This window comes from Salminus brasiliensis, chromosome 17 (genome assembly GCF_030463535.1).
Source record: "Salminus brasiliensis chromosome 17, fSalBra1.hap2, whole genome shotgun sequence".
Taxonomy (NCBI): Eukaryota; Metazoa; Chordata; class Actinopteri; order Characiformes; family Bryconidae; genus Salminus; species Salminus brasiliensis.
Window position 1 is genome coordinate 1,337,649 of NC_132894.1, and position 21,606 is coordinate 1,359,254.

Genomic DNA, 21,606 nt, shown 5'->3' on the forward strand with positions numbered 1-21,606 from the left:
TGTTATGAGTGATCTTATGAAATTATTTTCTGTCAATATCAACATTAGTGTGAAATACAAACACACAAAACAAACAAAGGCAAAACTACATATTTGGGCCCTTTTGTAGGCCAGAGGTTCACAGAAGTGACTCTATATTGTGGCTATAGGCAAAAAAAACACCTGCTCAATTGTTTATCTAAACACAGAATTTGAATATTCGTCTGTAACGACAGTAGATGCCATGCTGTTATATAATACCACCATATTCTAACACCCTATAAATTTCATCCCTACCTGTGCAGCCATCCCCTCCCTCTTAACCCTCTCATCTCTCACTCCTGGCTCCACATATCAGGGGAAGGGGGACTGGCTTCCTACCAAGGCAGAGGCCTTAAACCTCCAGCCTAAAATTCCTCAGAGTTCTCTCTCTCTCTCTCTCTCTTCTCTCTCTCTCTCTCTCTCTCTCTCTCTCTCTCTCTCTCTCCTCTCTCTCTCTCTCTCTCTCTCTCTCTCTCTCTCTCTCTCTCTCTCTCTCTCTCTCTCCTCTCTCTCTCTCTCTCTCTCTCTCTCTCTCTCCTCTCTCTCTCTCTCTCTCTCTCTCTCTCTCTCTCTCTCTCTCTCTCTCTCTCTCTCTCTCCTCTCTCCTCCTCTCTCTCTCTCTCTCTCTCTCTCTCTCTCAAATCATTATACGCTGCAGGCCTGTATTATGCACAAATGCACAACTGACCCGTGTTTCAACCGCCTTGAGAAATGTAAAGCAGCCTACCTGGTCTGGAAGACGTTTCTTTTTTATTAAAATTCAGCTTTTAATTATTGATGAAAGTTAAATAATTCAGGCTGTCAGCTGATGCCTCGCCCGCTAAACCAACTGGGTCTGCTGCAAAGTCTGCTTCTGTAGTATCCACTTGCTTGTGAGATTATACAAGCGTATACACAACCTAGATCTTGCCCAGATACAAATAACACCATATAGTCCCCAGAGTCCCCAGTCACACATTTATTAAATATGTACACACGATTAATAAACACATGATTAAAACATGCTAGACGACGCCACAGCAGTCAGTCAAAGTAGGAGGTAAGGCTTGCACTGCTGACCCGCACCTTGTAGAAACACAAGAGCCGTGTGGTAGATCGTAGGTCACCTACACTGAAGACGTCAACACTATCTCCTCATTCCTCTCCAGAAACACAGATTTTAAGTTAAAAGATACTGCATGAGCAGCAACTCATCATCCCAATGAGCGGCATGCTCCGCACATTCAGCTTTTTAGACCCTGATGCCTCATTTCTGCAGTGATACATCAGTAACGGTGCATCGCCTTTCGTCTGCTCCCCTGAAGAAACCAGGAGCAGAAATTCAGCATAGTCAATAATTTAGCCACTTTCCCGCAGTTCCTTTGTGATATGTAGATATTATGACCCTCATCACAGTACAGCTTTATTTTTTTTATTATTATCTTAATCCAGCAGTGGTCTCCAACCCCGGTCCTGAAGGCCCACAATCCATCCATTTTAGCGTTCCCCAGCTCCCAGCCCACCTGACCCAACTAATTTACTAACTAACTAAATAACTAATCCTCACTAAGTTAAACTGCACATGTCAAAGCAGGAGAAACACTAAGACGTGTTGGGCAGAGGGTCTCCAGGACCAGGACCTTCAAGATCAGGACCTCCAGAAGCAGGACTACAGTCTGAGACCATGGTTTTACAGGACTAAAGGGACAAGAGAGAGTTCTTGCACAGGTCTTTAAATGTGAGGTAGCCCTTTAAGCGAGTTAGTTAGAGCAGGTTTCCCTGAGTTCGGCAAAGTCCTACTCTAGCTGAGGATCTTGTGGTAAGGGTGGAGCGTGAGGGAGGAGGTGAAAGCACGGATGTCTGTGATCATCGTGGCTCCAGCGAGGGATGACGTGGGTGGCAGGAAGGTGAGCTTGGACACCTCTCCATATGAGGAAGACTTGGCTGGAGTGCCCTCGGTTTTCTCTGCTGGATCTAGACAGGCCTGCTCATCTTCATGATGCTCCGTCTCCTCTTTCCCAAAGCCAACAACCTGAGATCAAATCGGCATGGTGAAATTACAGGCAGAGAAACTAGCACACACTTCAGCACTGGCATTAGATTGTATCCCATAGATCCCTGGAGAACCACCTCCCCATTTACTTCCAGACCTAATCCTAACCCACGTCACCTAATTATAGTCTCTTGTCCATCAGACAGCCTGTGTGTTAGAGTGCTTAAAGGAAGTACTGGACATACGTGTACGCTGAGCTTCCTGCCCTCTGCACCTCGATGCTCCATGAACCAAGACACCAGCTCTGCTTTGGTCATCTGCTTCAGAGCTTCAATCTGCCAGCCAGAAGAACACACAGTGTTAAATCATCAAATATTTACAGTGATTTTGCCTTAAAGAACCCCAATAAACTTCAATAACCCCCCCAAAGAGCAGCAAAACACCATCACGGTTCCAATAATAACATTAAAGTGTACTCAAACTTTTATGTCGAAGATAAGGACAATAAGTGCTAATTAACTGAAGCTAGAATACAACAATACTACCGTGTCCAATTAAATTATATACACAAGATAAAATCATAGGGCAAATCACCAGGAAGACACCATGTACTGTAGTGTCCTCTCACCTCTTTACTGAGTCGGTCAAACACATACTGCTCAGTGACCACCTCAAACCAGTTCCGGTCAACCTCCTCGCCGAGGTGTGTGTCCTCACACTCCTTCAGTTTGATCAGAGCAGTGACCTGTGTCTGGTATGCTTCTTCTGTCAGGTTGGTCAGCTTCTCTCCGAAGTTCACCAAGAACTCTTCGATCTTATTTTCCACAAAGTCTGTGCTGTGAAAAACCAAGCAGATAAGACAACATTAAAACACATTAAACACCTCCGAAATACAGTAAAACAAATAAATAATAATAGAGTAAAAAAAGCTGATTTGTATTAAAAATGTCCCCATTATAAAAAGACATTGGAAATGTCCATTATAAAAACATTAGAACTGTCTCCATTATAAAAGATTAGAAATGTCCCCATTATAAAACCTCTGAGAAATGTCCCCATTATAAAAAGCTTTTAGAAATGTCTCCATTATAAAAAGCTTTTAGAAATGTCTCCATTATAAAAAGCTTTTAGAAATGTCTCCATTATAAAGAGATCTTAGAAATGTCCCCATTATAAAAAGCTTTTAGAAATGTCTCCATTATAAAAAGCTTTTAGAAATGTCTCCATTATAAAAAGCTTTTAGAAATGTCTCCATTATAAAAAGCTTTTAGAAATGTCTCCATTATAAAGAGATCTAAGAAATGGTGACACCACATAAGTCATCATATCAGCACAACTTTAATGTTATGTTAATGTAATGAGATTTATAACCTTTTTTATTTATGAAATGTTCAAACAACAAACAGAGAGAAGATTCTTGATATGATTTCAACAACAAATTACTGCTGACCTTAACTGGTAATTAAACAGAGCAGAATCGCTGACCTCTGTCATTTGTGCACTTTGAGGAATTTAAGAAGAGTAAAGACTGACATTAAAATCCCTTCTATATTAAGGGTAGCGGCTAAGAACCTACCTGAACTTGGTCGCCTGAGTCTCAACAGTAACTGAGAAGCCAAGGACACCGGAGGTGTTTCTGCAGGTGGGGTACACCTGATACCTGTAGGATGGGATAGAAAGAACATCCATCCACTTTCATCAGCAGTAACCACTCAAGGACATGCAGACTGTTAGAGAAGTCATTATAACGAGCACTTCAATCTCAGCTCACCCCAAAGTTTCTTTAGTCCTCAGGAAATCAAAGCAGGGTTCCTCCATGTGCATCTGGCCAACAAACACAAGAGCAGCGCATCCATGTTAATAACATAAACATCTCTGGTGCTCATGCAGTCAAACAAATGAATCAGGGTTACAAGCGCTTACCACCAGCAGCTCCATCAGCGTGTGCTCTCTGAGGTTCTTGAGGCCAGACTGCAAAAACAGAAGAAGTTTAATACACAGCTACCAGCACAACCCCCTTCCTGCCCACGGAGTGCTTTATTAGCACTCCTCATTGAGAGACACCTCCTCATTCAGGTGGAGGTGGTGGTGTAATGGTGCGGGAAATGTTTTCTGGGTACACTCTGGGAACATTAATATCAATCAATCATCGCTTGACCTCTGTTTGAGAATTGTTGCTGACCACGTGCATCCCTTCAGGACCATTACCTGTTTACTATTTAACAGCTACTCCAGCATGAAGATGCACTGTGTCACAAATAGGGTTGCAAAATTCTGGAAATTTTCAAAGTTGGGAATCAAATGGGAATATTAGAAACTAAAGGTGAGAAACTTGAATATTTGGTTAAAAAAAAATACTGAAGCAGAAATCATCTGGACATATGCTGTACATGTGATGAAGGAATGAACGGTGAATGCAGGGGGTGTGCGTTAAGAGTACCATCAGAAGGTACAGTGCAGTCATTTTTGGCATCTGAAATACCTGATAATAAACGGTGACCTCTGAGTTGGCGTCACTTTTGTTGAGGGACTGGACCTTACACAGGTGATGCTTCTGTGGGAGTTCCACCACACGGAAGAGCACAGGAGGTTCGGCTTGGAGAGGCTCAAACTGGAGCCTCCTACAGAACAAAGAAACCATGCAGTTTTAGACTAAGGAGGTTCAGATGGATAGACATGCAGAAAACATAGCCAGTCTTACAGCCCTGCAGAATGAAACCCTATGAAGATCTTAGAAATGGTACCATTATAGAACACAACTGTAATGTAAGGTTAATGTTCTTACATTTTTTACTATTATTATTGAGTCATTAGTCGTGAAATATTCAAATGGCATTCTCTAAAGTCTAAAACAATTAAACAATTAATTAAATGGTAAATTTGTGCAAATAAACATGGTCAGCAGTCAGTGTCCCCTATGCCAGCAGGGTTATCAGTGTGCTTATTGCTTGTGAAGATACAGATAATCAATTAATAATCAGTTAAATTAGTTAAATTAACAATCAGCACTGAAAACCTACCATCTTGATGCAAACTAAATAGAGAAAGCCTGTTTAAAACATTTAGGACTTACTCAACAAAATACTGCAGGAACTCTTTGGATTCCTATGGAGACAGAAATACCACAGTAGAGAGAAACCATCAGCACAGAGTTTACACAAAACATCGCTCAATAAGATCACCACAAAGTGAGGGTTCCTCATCTCAAACATGCTGAGATATTCATCCTAAGTTAGACGAGACTCACAGCACTCGTGAAGTTCCCCTGCACAAGCCCTTCCACATACATCTTGGCCTTGAATTTGGTGACAAACTGCATGAGCTCATCCACAGTGAGGTTCTTCATGATGGCTTCATACTTCTGGATGACTGACCAGCGGCAATGCTCTAGAATCTGCAGACGCACATCTCTGTGACAGAGGAGAAACGGCACGTTTAAAAACATTCAGGATAAGAGAACAACACAGAAGGCTGTGATCTAAACCCCTGCAACCCCTTTGTATGGACACTCTTTCTAACTAATGCATACAGCTACTTTGTCTAGTCCCTGTAAACAACGAATACGCAGGTGTCCCAATACTTTTGTCCACATAGTGTTTTATCAGGTATGATGCTACATCAGGAGTAGAGCTATAACCCAGTAGCACAGATGAGCACCAATGGTCATACTGGTTACTAGAGAGCACATACTTCCCCAGTCTCTCTGGCTTGATGAGGATGTTGAAGTATGTTTTCTTCAGCTGCTCAGCAAACATGCTGAACACGTCAGGAGCCGCAGTGAAGTCTGCCAGGTAGTCCACTATCAGGTTCAGCAGCAGCTGAGGAGATAAAACAAAGGGAAAAAAAATGCAGTCCTGGATTACCAGTCGAAACAGCTAAACTTCATTACATACATTTATAAATGATACAGTATATTGTTGCTGTCACGCAAAAACCTTCTATCTCCATTTAGTTTTTCAGTTTGACACATATTGTGTACAAATTTCAAGACAAGTGATAATGTGTACACTCATTTTAACTAGGGGCGCACTGATCCATCTTTTTCTGTTCCGATACGATTCATGAACATCGGCCGATTCCAGATACCGATCTGATACCATTGTTGAATTAATAAGCCATATACCTGACCGTCTGGGAGGGACTTAAGGCATCAGGACTGGCGTAATCATTACTTTAATAACTTTATAAAACATCCTATAACAAATGAACACAAACAGACAAATTTCTGTTTATTGGTCACTAAAATTAATAACTGTGCTGGACCTCGGCACAGTGCGAGGGGTTGGGTTATGAAGTCTAGAATACTGGCTGTGCGAGAATTGGGTTTCGTGGATGGATCAGTCTTTTGAATCAGACTAATTATCCGATATTCAGTCCAGTTAATTTTGTTAGTATCGGGACCGATATCTGATCCTAGTATCGGATCGGTGCATCCCTAATATTAACCCTCTGGTGTCTGGAGGCCTGTCGGACCTTTTTGGGGTTTTCTGACATGCCTTGACATTTGAAAATAGTAAATAACTTTTATGTGCAATTATTTAATAATAATAATTAATATAATATTATAGCTCATAAACTATAAATGAGAGCAGAGTTTGCTGAGATGCCCAACGTTAAAATGCATGTGAAAGGAAATACGATTTTGGATCAAACTAGTTATTTCTCTAAATAATTTCACATTAAGCTATTTCAGCATACTGATTTAATTGTAGTGTTACATTAATATCAGTCAGAAATAATTTATTGATCCCAAATTGTTACAGTTGCAATAGTTTCTAAAACACTCTATAAATAAACATCTAAAAAAATATAAAAAATAATTTATATAAATATAAAAAGATATATAAATAAAAAGAGAATGGTAGATAGTAAGTAGAGTAGAAGATATATATATATATATATATATTACACACTTGTTTAACCCCTACTTTTCTGTCCAATCACTAGAACTGTGAGAACATGCTGTGATGCCTTTTATACTCACAGGCAGTTTATGGTTGAATCCCTTGAGGCGTATGACCAGACCATGATCGCCAGGGACCAGTTTGTACTCCAACTGGGCCACGTCAGCATCATAAAGCGGCTCAGCCAGGTTGTGGACCAGGATGTTCACAAAGATGTCAAACAGGACCAGGCTTTAAGAGGCAACACAGCACCAGAGAAAAACACCAGTGTGTAATTATACAGAGCAATTAGAGCAGTCAGGGTGTAGGACATTTAACTGTCACTCACTTTTCAGGAGACTCCTGTATGAGAGGAGTCAGCAGGTTGAAGCGGATGTACGCTGTAGGGAGGATTTAAAAGATCAAATAAATATACATAGATATGTACATTATATACACACAGAGTACAGTGCAGAGGCATCTAAGTGCATTCTTCTACATCCTGTCTCTCATTAATAAGAGAGTTTTTACTGTAGAAGCTCCAGATCTGATCAGAACAGATAAAGCAGGTGAACATAAATCCAGTAAAAAGGAGAAACAAGAGCTTCTCATTCTGAAGAAAGAAAGTAGTGAGATCTTGTCGGTGAGCTAGTCTGAAGAACAGAGCTAGGTTCCTCCAGGGTTCTCCTGGACGCCCCCCAGTCCAGCCAGCACAGCGTGGAGGATGTGTTCAACTCCATCAGCAGCATCAGCAGCATCAGCAGCTCACCAGATTTACCATCATTAAGCCCTGATTTACCACCAAACCAGGTGTTGATCTGAGGAGAACTCTAAATAATACTAGACTCCATGAGGAGAACTTTGGAGATGTTCTAATGATGAACACAGTGATGGAGAACCACCTCCACTTTCTGTAGGAGTGTTATTATTAATGTTTATTCTGATATCAGTGTTTTACACTTATTACACACACACCTTTTGGTATTTTGAACTTGTTGTCCTTTTTGAACCACAGTCGCCCTCTGCTGTGGTCAATAATTTTGACAGGGAATTCGGTGTGGGGGCAGTCGGGTGTTTTCAGGGTGAAGTCCGTGGCTACAGTCACACACACAGACAGAAAGAGTGTGAGCCACACACACACAAATACATAGTTCTTAGCATCAAACTAAAGACAGAATTAGACCAGAGCAGACCTATGAACTTGTTCTCTGCTGGGAGATGAAGGGCGGGATTGAGAGGGAAATCTCCAGCCCACTGATCACTCCACTCCTGAGGAATATCTGGAATGGCAAAGAGCAATCCAAGGATTACATCACCATGCATGATCATGGAATTCCTATCTGATATTTGTGGTTTCTGCAGTGGGATGCCAGTGTGGACTGTCTGGTAGGTGGTATGGATTCATAGACTAACAGAGCAGATTATGGGTTCCCAAGCATCATCTCCATCATCAGGAGGTCGTGGTTTGATTCTCAATGATGCCACAGTCATCTGTCAGGGACCAGGAGTCCCAGAGAACATAACTGGCCTCACTCTGAATTTATTTACACAGTTTCTAATAACTGTGTATTTACACATTAATAATCAATGCAATTACATTGTGGCTACTGGGGATATACACACGGTTATAGATGAATTACAGTAATACAGTAATATGTTATTACACTTGTAACAAGTGACTTATGTATTCTCTTATGTAGTTATACATGTGGAACAGGTTGGTAGGTATTTATGTGATCAGCTGATTTTATTGTTACAGTTATGTAACTACACTTGTTTCACTGCATGAGTCAAAACTGAAGTGGATACGTTTGCATAGCAGTATAACAGTTCCCACCTTCCAAGCTGTACTGGGTGCCAAACCATTTCTCCTTAAGTAAGCAGCGGCCCTCATGCTCCGGGGACAGCAGCAGCAGGTTTGCCCTCTCAGGAGTCAGCAGTGCTAAGGCACGGGAGATCACCTTCAGACACACACACAGATAACACACTGTTAAAGATGCCCAACATGCCACCAATCTACTGATCTCTCTAGACCAGGTCTGTCAGACATTGTGTTTGACCACTTATGACACTAATATATCAGCTATAAGCTTGGATTGCTGTAAAAACGATCAGAAGTGCAGATACACAATATGACTAAAGTATTGGGACACCTGCTCATTCACTAGTTCTTCTGAAATCAATGGCATTAAAGGAGTTAGAGTAACTGTCTCTACTGTCCAGAGAAGAAGACTTTCTACTAGATTGTGGAGGAGGATTGCTGTGAGGATATTGGATGATCACCACCCCACCTCGTCCCCAACTCCCCAACACATCCAACAAGTACTGGATGGAGCTCACCATCATTCCAGAGAAGACTGTTCTTCCACTACTCCACAGCTCAATATTGCTGGGGGGTTGTATACCCCTCTAGCCCACACCTGGCATTAGGCAGCATGGTGCCAATAGGTTCATGATGTTGATCTGCTCCAGAGAGTCCTATTCTATTGGCAGTACTTCTCTACAGGGATTAGACAAGCTGTGTGTGAGCATTTGCACATCTGTGTCAGCAATGGGTGCAACTTAAAAATAGCTGAATGCACTCATTAGAAGGGGTGTCCACAAACATTTTGACATGTAGTGCAAGTATGTGCAAGTTATAGCATACCTCTGGGTTGTATTCAAACATGAGCTGGTCTCCACACAAGAAGTCCTCTTTTGGGAACAGCTGCATGTTCTCACAGATGTTCTCCACAAACTCAATTGGATCGGTCTGTTAGAAACAGCACTGCGAGAGATAAGTCCCAACATCTCAAGGTCATCATATCTGATCATTTCAAAGTGAAAGAAGCCAAATGACCTGTTCCTGATAGTGAAACTCGTTGGCTTCGATCTTCTGGATTTCTTCATAAATCCTATGACACAATTGGGGGTAAAGAGGTGCATTGTAAAAAAAATAAGATCAACTTGCTACCTGTAATGTGATACAACATGCTCATTAGAAGAGTTGTGAGGCCTACCTCAGCTGGGGTCCAAGTTTCTGAAGCATCTTCAGGTATTGGAACACTAAGTGGACCACCTACATGGGGGAAAAAACACATAATGACAAAGTGCTTAAAACTGGAGAACCAGAGGCAGAGTGTGAAGATCTTGAAGGGCATAAATAAAGGTAACTTTGAAGATCCAATCCAGTGACGTGGGATCGGGGGGGCGATCCAGGCATTTCCTTAATGGATCGGGTAAATGCTTTTAAGGTTCCAATCCACTTATGATTCTTAGGTTTGCTGTAGTAAAATGTCAACTCTGCTGCAGATGAACTTCTCACCTTTTCTAAAAGTACCCCAGACAGAGTTCACCTGGGACATTATTTCAGTGAGGGAAACTAAACAGAGCTTCATTTGAACTGATAAGAGCGGTGACGTTAGCTTTAAAAGCTAAAGTTAGCTTCTAATGCTAACTCTCCATTCCACCTTAAACAGCTCTGCAGTGACAGTGCGTACATTTCAGCAGCAGAGCGTAACAGCAGCATTATTTAAGGTGGAACGGAGAGTTTGGGGACGAGGTAAACGTAAACTCAGCGTTAGCTCAGAGGCCTCGGTATGAACGTGACGCAGCGTCGGCTCCCAGAGCAGCAGGTAAAAATAAATGTTGCTCTATTTTCTGCCCAGTCTGGCTGAAGATCTGCAACAACAGATATTTTACTCCATTATCTCCATTTGGAAAGATCTAACGTTCCCCTCGTCCCGTCTTCACTCTGGAATTCCACCTGGTTAGAATCCTGACTATGGTGGAAATGCTCGGTTCTACAAGTAAGAGAACCACACTCCTTATTTGGGTTCTAAACCAGCTCTGAACGGCCCATACAGAACCGAGGAGGAGGCTAATGCTAACGCTAATGCTCATACTCTAAGTGATCAGACTGCAGAGCTGTGAGGGAGCTGGGAGCTGACTGGTCAGGTGGGTCAGTCAGACTGGACTGTAAGACATTAAACACTGTAGAGTTTAAAACAGTTGCTCCAAACAAAGTAGATCAGATTAGAATTTAGTCTGATTTGAGAAACTGGTTCTAAAGCAGTGATTTTACAGCTGTTTACTGTAGTGGATCAGATATTATACTACCTAAGATGTGGGGCTGTGTTATTTATAGAAACAAAGATCGGACTGGAATTGGTCGAAAGTCAGCATTAAGAGACTTGGATCGGATCGGTGGTCAGGAAACCTTGTACGGGACGCCCCAACTCTGAAGGTTCTCTGACCTGGAAGAAGTTCTGGTAACCCTCATCTGTCAGGGTGATGGAAATGCTGAAGATGGAGTAAGTGGTATTCTGGTCAAAACCTGTCTCGCTGTTTCCTCCAAACAGAGCCAACGCCCAACACCTACACACACACACAGTACAAGCATTAGATCTGCTCAGAAGACAAATCTAATCTACAGCTAATAAACTCATGTAGCTTAAATATGTAAAAGTAATAAATGTAATCCAGAGAACGCAGCGCTGCTTTTAACTCACTTCTTTCTGAGCATGGAGAGAATGCTGCCCGCACCCTCATGACCAATCAGCCAGGATATGTAGTGCAAGGGCTTCACTCTGTATCAGCAGACACAAAAGACGACCTACTGTTAATCTACAGGTGGTTTTGTGGCTGTGGTGTGGAGGAATCTTAAAAGGACTTTGGATTAGGACCGGACAGAAATGACTAACAAAAAAATTAAATAATAAAAAATTAAACTGTTTAATAATATAGTATAGCGTTATACACCCCATCCCATTATTCTAATTCTTATCTCTCAGCTATATATATATATATATATATATATATATATATATATATATATATATATATATATATATATATATATATATATATATATATATATACATACATACACACACACACACATAACCATATTCACTAACCTGTAATGCTTGCCCTGAGGAGGTAAAGCCCAGCTGATGGTGAGAGCGTGGATTTTTCTCACAGGAACCACTGCAAAAGGAACCACAGTATTAGTGCTCTAGCCCCAGGAGAACACACACGCACTGTGCTGAGATGGGGCAGTTCAAGAGATGAAGGCATTAAAGTCTTTAAAGGAACAATCAAGGTCTTTGGAGAACAAAGAGTCAGGGCTGCCGCTGAATTGACTGAAAAACCGAAGGCATTAAGGGAAGGGTCAGGGACTCGGGAAGAACAAAGCAGCAGCCCGGGCAGTGAATTGACCGAAGGCCTTAAAGACACAATTATTAGGGACTTTGGAAGAACCAAGAGTGGGGCTGGCAGCGAGTTGTCTACAGAACTGAGCAGATCTCTCCATCCTAAACTTCGTACACAGCTCTGAATGCAAGAGCCGGGAGTCAGTGACATGAGGCACCATGATCTGGTAAGACCGGACACTCCTGTTACTGACATTACATACGAAATTCAAAAATACAGAATGTCAAAACATGGGCTCGCATGGCTTACAGTACCTCTGTAAAGCTTGCTGAAATCTGGTGTATTAAACGGGTCCTGAAGGTTCGAGAAATCTGGACGAGGCTGACCACTGAGGAGGGGAAAAATGGGACAAATGGACACACGGTTACAACACCAGATAAAGCAGCAGGTGAATTAAGCCACTGAGAATCAACATAAACTCACTTGTTGGGGACCTTGATAAATATCTCCCTCACCCATTCCTCTAACGTGTCCAGAGTCTCTGCAGAAGGATGGACACGAGACACAGCATTATCTCATGACACTAAAACACCAGATCATCACAGAGCAGTTCCATTAATCTTAGGTGCAAAACAAAGTTCTTTTAACATACACTGCAAAAAGTGGTTTGTTCGTAGGGCTGGGCGATATGGTAAAAATACTGTATGACGATATTTAAAGACTTTTTTCGCAATATATGATATTTATCACGGTACATGTAATCACAGACTAAACACTGATCAGTATCAGATTCTTATAAACTACTATTCAGATCCTCTCTGTACTGAATACAGTGATTTATACTCAACATCTGCTGCTCTTCATCTAATGAACCCAGTCTAATTACACTGTTAGTAATGAAACCTGCAGCTGATCAGTGTTTATTAAGCATTAACAGTTTCCTCCATATAATCAGAGAAGCTTACTGTTATCACCATAACCAGATTCATCATGATACGATAAAATATCAACATATAAAATATATAAAAAAATTAATGAATAAAAATAAAAATCTTCCCCCAATTAGGTTCTGCCAATTAAGCCACCTGTTCGTAGCTTCTCCCAGCACTAGCACTGGAGGGTAAGGACTTAAGACACATCTCCTCTGATACATGTGAAGCCAGACGCCACCTCTGTTAGAACTGCTGCCCATGTGGCATCGCCGGGCAGCCAACACGCTCCATCGCACTGGCTAACAGACGCCTGTGCTGGCCAACACTGATTAAGAGTGATGAGGTGAGAGAGCGCCATCTACCCACCCGGAGAGAGCATGACGTATTGTGCTCGCTCAGACACTAGCTGCTGATGGCTGATGCCCCAGGCCATAGTGGCAGTGCTTTAGACACGCTGAGCCCCAAGAAACCACTTTTTACAGCAATAATTAAAAACAGAAAGGAAAGCTGGGTCACCTCTGGACTGAACGGTGAGGGTCATGTAATGGGCAGAGTAATATCTCCTCCAGAACTCCCGGAGACGCTCATAGGTATTTATCTTCTTCTCCTTGGGTTCATGCTTCAGAGTTTGGGCATTTCCTACACATTTAAAACACACATTTTCATCATTTCATCAAAAAACACATTTGCATCATTTAATTGGATTAATAATTAATATTTACTGTCTAAAGTAGTAACTTAAGAAATGCAGCCCAAGACAGCATTAATTATTTATATTACATTTATGGCCTTTAGCTGATGCTCTTATCCAGAGCGACTTACAAGGTTACTCAGATTACAGAGGAGGGTCAGTGTAACGTTAGGAGTCTTGCCTAAGGACTCTTATTGGTGTAGCGCAGCACAGTCACCCAGACCGGGAATTGAACCCCAGTCTCACACATGGTGAGGTAGCTCAGTGGCAGATAGTGGTGTTATCTGTTGCGTCACACCAACGCTCCTTACTAATGAGAAGAGTGAGGGCTCATACAGCACAGATTTACCCTAACCTCACCAGAGCTACAGCAGCGTAACTTACCACTTTCCCCTCCGACCAATATAACTGCCTTATCTACTTACAGAAAGCAGGAGATGATTCGGTCTCATGACAGGAGAGCTCTGATGTCCTGATTCTAGGTCACCATGCCATGCCTACCTTTGCATTGTCAACAACTGCCTCTGTATTACAAAACTTTGATATATATAATCTATATAAAATAAGATACTTTTATTGTCATTGTACGGTGTACAACGAAATTTAGAAGCAATCCAACAGTGATTACACACATAATAAATAAAACTATAAATAAATATTTTAAGAGTAAGCAAAAAGTAAAAATAAAAGCAAAAGTTCTATACATATACACTCTACACAAATTATTTTAAAAATGTATAAGAATAAGAATTTTATCACCGGAAATGCTAGTGAGGTAGCAATGAGGTATTGCACATGCCCAGAGTTATTAAAAAAAAAAAGATACTCATAATAGTCATGATAATTTAACAAAATTTACAAATGAAATTAAATACTCTCAAAATTAAATCAGTTCAGTGTTTTTGTGCAATTTGGCAGGAGAAGATCCAACAGATAATATATATTATATAATCTAATACAATCCATCTACTAAAACTAATTTTTAGTCCAGCAAGTCTGACTCCAAATTAACAACCTGAATCCAAAGTTCAGAAGACTGCTTCTTATTATAACGTTATTTAGGGATCGTCTATTCATTAAATAAAGAAGTTCTCCACATAAGAAAAATGAGATTTGTGCCAAAATCAGTGAACTCAGCGTAACTGAAGAATTTCAGTACATTCTGGAACACTGGTCTCCAGCCCTGGTCCTGCAGAGCTACCTTCCCCATGCCTCACTTGATCCAACTAATCACTGATTTCAGAAGTACCTGACTGGCTGAAAGGGGTGTGCTAGGTTTGGGATGGAGTTTTTCAGCTCTTCAGGAGGAAGGAAATGAGTATGATCTCACCCCAACAGAACTTGCTCATGGGGTGGTTGGGCTTTGCGAGGCTTCCAAAAAGCATTTCTTTGCGATGGGAGTCCGACGGCCTGGCCAGCTGATATTCTGCAAAACAATCATAGAATAATAAACAGAAGAATATCTTCACCCTCACTGAAAGCTTGCACTCTTTCCACTGTCTGTTATGGCATTATCAGCACTGACCACTGTCAACTGCTTCCACCTCCCGGTCAATGGCGTCTTCTATCATCAGAGGACAGATGAAGAATTGCGCCCACCTGCGGAGAGATTAAACAAACCAGATTAAGATCAGCTCCACTAAGACTCTCAGTTGGTCACTCAATCAGGAATGCCCTAAAACCACAACTTTGTCCTGACAGGATTTCTTACAGATACACCTCACCTATCCAGAGCTTCTCTGAAGTACTTCCTCTGAACATCAAACTGGAAGATGGTCCTCTCGCAGTCTGTGGAAGCGTTGTCACTGCCCCCGTGTTTCTTCAGAAATGCATCAAAGCCATTCTCAGCTGGGTACTTCTCACTGCCCATGAACACCACTGAGAGAAAGAGGGGAACGGAGAGGTGCCAACATTTGAGAGAGAGTAATTCTCAGAGAGTAATTCTATCCTCATGTGTTTTAAACGTTGAGTTCTGTGACGAGTTCACAAATAAGGTTTGGGACTCTTGCATAAATACATTGCTTGTGCATGAAAGCAATGCTCACCACCATTTACATTTACATTTACATTTACATTTAAGGCATTTAGCAGACGCTCTTCTCCAGAGCGACTTACAAAAGTGCTTTGCTATTTACCCAAGAAAAACCTCAGCTAGTTTAAATAGATGAATAATTTAAAGATACCTCTAAGTTTAGACTCTACTAAACACAAGTCAATAAGGTGACCACTCTACTATTCGCCCAAGTCCTCTCAGAAGAGGAGGGTCTTCAGTCTGGGTTTGAAGACAGTGAGCGTGGGGAAGCGCAGGGGAAGTTCGTCCCACCACTTCGGTGCAGGACAGTAAAAAGTCTGGACGCTCGTCTTCCGTGGATCTTAAAGGATGACGGGTCGAGCCGGATCAGCTGCACACTGCATATCCATATGTAGTCTGAGTAGACATCTATATACAAACTATTATGTACACATTTAAGGATATAACCACAAAGAACAACTAAAGGACCATAGCTTCCCTAGCTAATGATCGCTCGTAAGGAACAGAAAGCAGAGAGAGTTCACCACATTAAAAATTGCATCTATGATCTTATTCAGAAAAAGCCTTTAGGCTGAGATACTCAGAAAACCACCTGCAACCAAAAAGATCCTCCACAAAACACAATGCAGAGTAAGGGTGTAAGATTTGATTGAATTATAAAACTGGATTATGTGAATACCTCGATTCATACACTTATCTTGGACTGTGATTGGTCAATAACCCACTACGATTGGATATAGACTTCAGTGGTCAACTGCAGCCTTCAATACTGCAAAACAGCAAATGATATATTATATATGATATAAATAGTGCATGATATACAGCCCTGACTAGACATGTCCTCAACATCTCTGCCAGGTCTGCTAAAAGCATTGCAGCTACTGCAAAACCACAGCACACAAACCTTCCCACACGGACACAATCAGCGTGAGATATCCCGTGCCCACAGAAGTCAGACATGAGAGGATGCAAGAGGAAGTACACAGTTCGAAAGAAGACCAAGCCGACTTCGCTGTTACTGTTTGGTCAACAAGGAATTCCTGCTCCCCTGTACTCATACCTACATTTACCGCATGCCTGACTCTCTTACCCACAGCTCTTACAGGAGAATCACGGTATACAGGTAGGAGAACGCAGAGGTACCCAAGCACTCCTACGGGAGTAGAGTGGAGTGCTTGCCTGGCTGGGGAATCGAACCCTAGTCTGCCAATAAGAAGGCAGTTTTGCTTCTCTCTACAGTACACCAACAATACTCTGCACTGAGGAGTACCGATTCAGTGTCTCTTAAATGCTAAGCAGCAGACATGTGAGCACAAACAGAGAAGATGAATAAATTCAGCTACTTTAAGTGGCTGACACAGATGTGCAAATGCACACACACAGCTTGCCTAGCCCCTGTAGAAAAGTACTGCCAATTGATGGTGCACCATCTAATACTTTTGGAATGAGCTGGGGATGAGGCAGTGTGGTGACCATCCAACATCCTGAATGCTATCAAACCCCCACAGCAATGCTCCTCCAGAATCTAGTAGAAAGTCTTCTTCTCTGGACAGTAGAAACAGTTACTCCAAAAGCAGGATCAGTTCTTTTTAATGAATGAATGAATAAGCAGGTGTCCTAATACTTTTGTCAACAGAGCGCACATCCGGTATGCATGCTACCTTAAGCGTCAGAGAACAGTGTTTAAACATGACACACAACTCACTGTGCTCAAGGAAGTGGGCCAGACCAGGCAGATCCTCGGGATCACTGAAGCTTCCCACACAGATACACAGAGCAGCTGCTGACTGAGGCAGAGAAAGCATGAGGTGTAAATAATACTGCTTAACATCCAGTCTGAAGATCACATTATATAAACTAAAGCTGGCATTGAAACCTATTAGATTAATATTTAGATATATTGCAGCACAAATATTGTATTGTACTGTTTTGTATCTCTGTACTGTGACTACCATAATAGCTCTGGGCTAACATTAGCTTGGGGTAAGAGTAGGGCGATATGATAAAAATACTATATCCCGATATTTAATAATATACTTTTTTTTGCGATACACAGTATTTATCAAAATACATGTAAATCACAGACTAAACACATCGATAGCGACAGATTCTTATAAAGTACTATTAAGATCCTCTCCCGTCATCTTCATCTAATGAACCCAGTCTAATTACACTGTTTGTAATGAAACTTGTAGCTGATCAGTGTTTATTAAGCACTAACAGTCTCCTGCATATGATTAGAAAAGCTTACTGTATCACCATAACTACATTCATCACGATACGGTAAAATATCGTCATATTGCCCAGCTCTATGTAAGAATATTCAATTGAAACCTTATAAATCACCAGTTTAGAATATTACACTTGCATAGTGCTGACCCCGATCCTAACCCTCATTCTACAAAACATTCAAAACAAACATGAAAATTAATTTAAAAAAACAAAAAAAACAATATACAAATGTATAGCACATATCCAGCCACTGTAAATGCATCAAATGGAGACCCATCATCATTGTAAATTCTGAATATGCAGTCCTATGCAAAGCTTTGGGCACCCTTGACCATGAACATTATGCTTGTGAAAGCAATGCTGCACAGTAGAACAGTGCACCACCCTCTTGACTCTGCTGAACTTTCATGCAGGTTCTTGGTCTTTATATAAGGGTTTGGATTTGCCTGTCTTACCAGCATAGGAGCAGTTCTATCAGAGTTCCCCTGAATTGGTACTTCTTAATAACATTAGCAAGCTTAAAAATCTTATAGTCTCCTGCATTGTAAGCATTGATTACTCTCATTTTCAGATCTTTCTACAGCTGCTTAGCTTAACCAATGGTCGATGATAGTGTTAGTAGAAGATTTGAAGAGTCTGGCAGATTATAAATCTTAGAAATCTGATTCAGCTGACAGTTTCTAATTATAGTTGAGGACTAGCCTCAGTCTGATTTGCTAATTAAGGTCTCAGATTTTGGAGCCACTTGGAGCACTTGTGGTGGGTACTGACCACTGCATACAGGGAACACCCCACAAGACCTGATGCCTGATGTTCTGGAGATGTTCTGACCCAGTCATTATCTAGAACATCACAGTTTGGTTCTTGTCAAAGTGTCTCAGATTCTTACGCTTGTCCATTTATTCCTGCTTCAGCATCTTCATCACTTTTAAGAACTGACTGTTCACTCACTGCCTAATATGTAGATCCACCCCTCGACAGGAGCTAATGTACATAAAGATAATGGGACTGGACCTAAACTGTGTATGATGTTAAAACCCCAAGATCAGAACAGAACTGAAGTTCTGACTTCCAGGATTCTCACCTGTTTCTCTGAGCTTCCCTTCTTTTTTTTCGTCCTCCCTTCACAGCTCCCACCTGAGCCCTTGCTATCTTCTCCATGCTCACTGCTGTCAAGTTCCTCCTCCTCAGAGCTATGTTCCTCGGTACTCCCATCATCCTCCTCATCGTCTTCCTCACTATCATCCTCCTCCTCATCATCATCTTCTGTTTCTGGCTGCTCAGAGGTATCCGTGCAGTGTTCCTGGCTCAGGTCAGAGATGAGCAGTGCTTTCAGTCCATTGTTCAGCTCGATGTACCTGAAAGAAAACTCACTGAGGACCTCCAACTTCATCAGGTAGACATGAGGCAAGTAGCCTCTGATCAGATACTCAACCAAATCCACCGACCAAATAAAGTCTCACCTGTACTTCTTTGGGTCACTTGGTGACTTGATGATCTGCAGGTCCTCAAGCACTGTCTCTACGCCCTCAACGTTGTCTCCAGAGGCCAGTGAAGCTCTTGGCTCGGGTGCAGGTGGCGGCTCTCCGCTGTCAGGTCCAGCTGCTTGAACAGTTCCACTGGAGGATTTAGACTTATTTTTCTGAGGCATGTCTGGAGGTTTACGGATGTCACCACTGAAATGGCAGAATTAAACAGCACTATTAAGGGACTATTAACAGCACTGAATAGAACATGCACAGCCTCCTCAGACTAGCTGGATATCTGGTTTCACACACTGGCTGTTTTTTTTTTTTTAGAAATTATTTATAATTTTACTCCATTTTACTCCACTCCATTATAATTTTCTACCCAATTTGGAAGGCCAGTTACCCCATCATCCTATCACTAGCCATGCCCCAACACTAGGAGGGTAAAGACCAGCATATCGCCTCTTCTCCGATCCAGCAGTTAACAGGTGCCTGGGCTGACCAACATCACCCTATCGGTGATGTGGGGAGGAGGAAGTGCCATCAACCCGCCCCTGAGAGAGCAAGGCCAGTTGTGCTCTCTCTGACTCCGGCTGCTGATGGCAAGCAGCAAGACCCGGGGGTTTGCAACCAGAGATCCTCGGATCACAGTGGCAGCGCCTTAGTCCTCCAGCCCATTTGGGAAATCAATGGTATTAATAAAGAGTAAAAAGGCCACAGTAAAAAAAAAATCCTTTCCCATGAAGACTACATGTGTGCAAGCAATGCTGCACAGTGGAACAGCGCGCCGACAGGGAACAATCCCACACATTAACACAAGATTGCGATGGCATCCCTGTGCGCTCATCTCATAAAATTTTGAGATTTACGACACGACTTGAAAGAAGCATAAAGCTTTTCAGAAGTCCAGAAGTAAACAGATCTGAACCTGTACAAATCTCTAGAACATCTCAGAGTATCTCACACTAATCCCACCCTGAATGACTGTGCTTACAACCCCACCGTGTAATTATTAAGACACTCTGAGAAATCTGTAAACTGCCCTTTAAAGGAGCTGGGAGGGAGGGGTGCCTGTCCATAAGTGTTTGGACTAGCTGCTTTCCACCTGCTGGGCCAGTTTCCCCAAAGCGTCTTAGTGTTTAGTCCTTAACTGGGTTTATTTTGTGCACCAAGATGCTTTTGGGAGATCCAGCTCTTGCTTAATTCATTAAAACGAGCAAATCTGTGTGTTCATTCAGCACAAATGTCAAATGTTAGGTTTACCTGACAGGCATTTTTAGACAGTGGACAGTTTTGACCAACTGGCATAGACACACAACACTGCCTGCTTCAGGCTGCAGCACACTATATTATATCATATCATATTATATTATATTATATTATATTATATATTACAGTACTATTAATTCTGTATAATAGAATTTAATACATTTATAACCGTTAGCCCTCTCAGATATTACGATGCTCCTTCGTTATTCCACCCAAATCATTATCTTAATAAATAAGCGAGATTTAATGATGGGGTTGGGTATAGTTATATAATGTATATTTAGATTATGTAGCTAGCATTAAGCTACCTAACAGCCTCCAGTCAACACAGCTAGCTTTATTCCCATACAATCAAATTAATCACGCCTCCAACACGCTTATTTAGACAGCTACCAAGCTCGAAACGGGAATAAAAATAAGCACAGCTCATAGTGGGAACACGCAAACCTTGACAAAACATATAAACGTAGCTATATTAATACATAAATAAAGCTCCGTTAGCTTAGCTTAGCTTAGCTTAGCTTAGCTTAGCTTAGCTTGGCTACATACCTCTCGCCTCTGGCTTGATGCGCTTATACAAACGCCGGTGTTGCGGCGCTCTAGTTAGTATGGGACGATGTGATTGGCTGAGCCACGCAGACGCAAAGGCAAACGAGCGCCTGATTGGCTCAGAGCACATGAGCCGTTCTTGTTGCGCTTGCTGGGGAAAGCTTTGACAAGCGTCTGGGTTTTAAGACCGAGTGTTTTGTAGACTCGTTTTTGCGGTAATTCTGCTCCTTATTAAGTTTCCAGATAGACCTGAGAGCTAAAATGTTCTAAAATCGCTCGTTTCCAGCTCACCAATGAGCCGCAAACAAACCGGCTCACCTGTCCCGGTTTACTGGCGCTGAGGCTGCGTCCCAAACCTAACAAATGTTGCCTACTCAGGCCAAGGGGGAACCCAGTCAGTCGTGTCAGAACCGTAGTGAAGTA

General features: G+C 41.9%; 1 protein-coding gene across 2 annotated transcripts; it reads right to left on the reverse strand.

The window, feature by feature from the left end:
* Positions 1–970: 970 nt before the first annotated feature.
* Positions 971–21,325, reverse strand: nrd1b (nardilysin b (N-arginine dibasic convertase)). Of its 2 annotated transcripts, XM_072660720.1 has the most exons (31): positions 21,184–21,325; positions 19,360–19,572; positions 18,981–19,254; positions 17,370–17,451; positions 15,357–15,510; positions 15,158–15,231; positions 14,963–15,058; positions 13,458–13,580; positions 12,493–12,550; positions 12,324–12,397; positions 11,775–11,844; positions 11,367–11,444; positions 11,112–11,232; positions 9,876–9,934; positions 9,716–9,770; positions 9,524–9,628; positions 8,714–8,837; positions 8,070–8,156; positions 7,852–7,971; positions 7,226–7,277; positions 6,978–7,128; positions 5,684–5,811; positions 5,241–5,403; positions 5,067–5,098; positions 4,476–4,614; positions 3,917–3,964; positions 3,765–3,817; positions 3,570–3,653; positions 2,622–2,829; positions 2,239–2,328; positions 971–2,032 (listed from the first exon to the last, which is right to left on the reverse strand). In XM_072660720.1, the coding sequence occupies exons 2-31, from the start codon at positions 19,545–19,547 to the stop codon at positions 1,802–1,804; spliced, it is 3,321 nt and encodes a 1,106-aa protein (XP_072516821.1). In that variant the 5' UTR covers positions 19,548–19,572; positions 21,184–21,325; the 3' UTR covers positions 971–1,801. The 2 variants fall into 2 exon arrangements, with proteins under 2 accessions (XP_072516821.1, XP_072516822.1); XM_072660721.1 differs by lacking the exons at positions 971–2,032; positions 2,239–2,328 and having other exon boundaries at positions 2,712–2,824.
* Positions 21,326–21,606: the final 281 nt, after the last annotated feature.